The 2,877-nt window shown below is 38.7% G+C and overlaps 1 protein-coding gene across 2 annotated transcripts; it reads right to left on the bottom strand.

Moving 5' to 3' along the window:
• Positions 1-208: 208 nt before the first annotated feature.
• LOC149611576 (uncharacterized) lies at positions 209-2,167 on the bottom strand. 2 transcript variants are annotated; one of them, XM_089858480.1, is made up of 2 exons: positions 753-2,167; positions 209-659 (listed from the first exon to the last, which is right to left on the bottom strand). In XM_089858480.1, the coding sequence occupies exons 1-2, from the start codon at positions 2,148-2,150 to the stop codon at positions 378-380; spliced, it is 1,680 nt and encodes a 559-aa protein (XP_089714606.1). In that variant the 5' UTR covers positions 2,151-2,167; the 3' UTR covers positions 209-377. The 2 variants fall into 2 exon arrangements, with proteins under 2 accessions (XP_089714606.1, XP_089714605.1); XM_089858479.1 differs by having other exon boundaries at positions 209-1,423; positions 1,487-2,167.
• Positions 2,168-2,877: the final 710 nt, after the last annotated feature.

Below are 2,877 nucleotides of genomic sequence, written 5' to 3'. Positions count from 1 at the left end.
TCACAAGAATTACAAGGAAATCACAAGAATTACAAGGAAATCACAAGAATTACAAGGAAATCACAAGAATTACAAGGAAATCACAAGAATTCTGAGGAAATCCCAAGAATTCTGAGGAAATCCCAAGAATTCTGAGGAAATCCCAAGAATTCTGAGGAAATCACAAGAATTACGAGGAAATCACAAGAATTACAAGGAAATCACATAGGCCTATTCCAAATTAAATTAAAATTGCAAATATATAAATAATTTCGCTCGTTTAGTTGTAATCACAGCAATTTCTCTTTTATTTAATGTGCGACAGACATAGTTCAAGTATAATTATCAGCTTCTCATACATTAACTAAGCGTATTCGTTGTTTCGGTCTGGGAACTGGTTATTTTTTCGCTCGCCTTCCGAAAGATTTAGATTTTTGCGAACGGATTTTTGCTAAAATATTTAAAACCTCCTTGTTTAGAACCATGTGATTGTTGACGATATCAGGTCTGGGGATGGTGTACACATAATACTTTATATTATAAAATCCATGAACCATCATATCAACTGGATTTAGCTGCCCGTTATCATCGAAACAAAACCAATTGCACAATATCCCTACTCCTCTGGCGTTTTTTCTCGGAGGTTTTGTTGGAGCGGTACAACTGGAGTACTCCCTTTCCTTTCCTTTTCCGGTTAAATATGTAAATCCAAGAGCTAACCCAATAAGAAAACCTTGTTTTTCTTCTTGTTCGAAACATAACCATTCGCCTACTTCTATATTTTCTTTTCGCGAAATTTTGATGGTATTGGTTTCTGTTGTCTGTCTTTTTGACTCGGTAATCTTCTGAGCCACACGTTGAAGACGATCACAGCTTAATTGATTATCAGTTACTGATAACAGCCAGCAAAGGGATGTTTTGCGAACGATAACCTTTTTACCGGCTTGCGTTGTAAGGAATACGAAGCGACTGTCCTTTGGTAAGCACTCCAGATCTTCAGCACACCACTCTTTGGTATAGTCTTTTAATTGTTCACCTCCCGTTGTGAGAATAAGAGAGAGGTCCTCCCTCAAATCAACTGCGTCCCCAAGATGCGTTTCCATGTCGCTGTCGTCCTCACCCACTTCATCTTCGGAGACATCATCAAAAATGTCAATGCCTTCATTAAATTGGTTTTCAGTCTCGTTTGCATTCAGATTAATTGTTACTTTCGGCAAATGACAATTTACTTGCATTTCATTTGGTGTTGCGATAGGAATTCCTAGTTCTATAGCATCTTTTAACGCTTCGGTTTTGGCCTTAAGTACCACTACATCAATTTCCTCCCTGCTGGGCAAACGTTCAATGCTGGCCATGACTAAATCATTTTGTTTGTTTCTTGGAAACCGAACATGGTAGTTAGTTTTCATATCACTGCACTGACTCATGATGTCAGATTGGAACTCTATACGTTTTAAGCGATGTAAAATGTCTAACATACTGAAGTTTACAACTGTTGAGAACGTACTTGTCATTGAGCGAGTAGCTCTAAAGAATTTCTCGCAGGTTTGGCTGCTGAAAAGCCAAGGCAGGAAAAGTGGCTCGTTTTCCGTATCTCTTAATTTTTCAATTATTAGAATCATACCATGAGCATTTAATTCTAAGCAACTGTAAGTGTTATACGTAATAAAGTTGTCTTTTAAAGTGTATTCGGGATGCTCCATAATCCAAGAACGCCAAACTCGAAGGAAAAAAACCACATACCATATATCAAAGATGCGTTCCACAGCGGTAATTTCTTTGTCCAGGAATGCATTAAGCGACTTTCTCATAAGGACTAGATATTGGACGGTACCTTGACTCTCTGGAACATCTTTCAATAAGGTTATCACTTTGGGGGCACATGTTTTCTCGACGGCTCGAAAATTCATTTTGTCTTTGGGCTCGAGATCTGAATTCGAAAATCCGTGTTGATCCTTGGAGCATGTTTTTAGGAGAATTTTTAGGTGTGTCATAGAAACTAAATGCTTCCCGCAAGGCAAAACCGAAGAGGATTTGAGAAATCTAGTGCGCAGCTTAGTTCCTACATGCACTGTATCTTGGATGCTTATCAAGTCTGGGTTACAATTTACTTGAAACCAACCTCTTGTGCCACAATTTTCTTTTGATGGTAATTCGCTCAAAAACCGCATACTCTTAAGAAGGCGACTATCACCATCAGAAGAGACTCCTAAAATCTCTACACCCATTTCTTTGGCATTACTCATTAGGGTTTTCCATCTGGAGACCACTTGATCTGCGTAAAATTTGTTGTCTGTCCCATATATTGCAAGGCAAAAAGAAGGAGCTCCATCACTTAGTGGTTGTGCCATGATCACATACGCTAATGATGATGCTGAATTATTGAATATGTGACTTTCTATTTGCTTTGCGGATTCAGCTGGAAACGTCATTAAATTGGGAAAACCAGTTTCGCGATTTGTTGATGGTACTAGGCCAATTATTTGATTTGTCTTTGCATCATACTCCACGCGGCCGGTGATTCTAGTAGCATCTTCACTCACCCAAATCTTCAAAGGCAGTTTCTTTTCGACCAAAAACGCCTTTAGTTCTACCATTCTTAATTTACCCTCTACAATTTCTGGGCCTTTATCTCGAAGACATCTATGAATTGTGGTTAGAGAAGGTAAAGGTAAATTCGCTTGTATAGTTTCATAAAGAAGTCGACCACCTATCAGAAATAGATAAGTTGAGAAAAGCTTTAAGGGGTCATCGTAACGATAGCCAGGGATTCCTTTTCTGCTATTTTCCTTAGCAGTGGTCATTAGTCCTGAGAGCCAAGTGCTTGAATTAATGTTCGGGTCTTTCAATGTTGAAACGTTGCCCGAGGTGTTACCACGAATTTTTCTGTTCAAGCAG

The sequence above is a fragment of the Phalangium opilio genome, unplaced genomic scaffold (assembly GCF_054372755.1).
Source record: "Phalangium opilio isolate 3A_F unplaced genomic scaffold, DU_Popi_V2 ptg000246l_1, whole genome shotgun sequence".
Taxonomy (NCBI): domain Eukaryota; kingdom Metazoa; phylum Arthropoda; class Arachnida; order Opiliones; family Phalangiidae; genus Phalangium; species Phalangium opilio.
This window is presented reverse-complemented; position numbering and strand designations above follow the sequence as displayed.

Bases quoted from the DNA above. Each gene is read 5' to 3' on its own strand.
- LOC149611576 (XM_089858479.1), bottom strand. From the start codon at position 2,150: ATGCGGTTTTTGAGCGAATTACCATCAAAAGAAAATTGTGGCACAAGA. The intron at 1,424-1,486 runs GTACGTTCTCAA...TAAAACGTATAG, and splicing joins AGCTACTCGCTCAATGACAA to AGTTCCAATCTGACATCATG.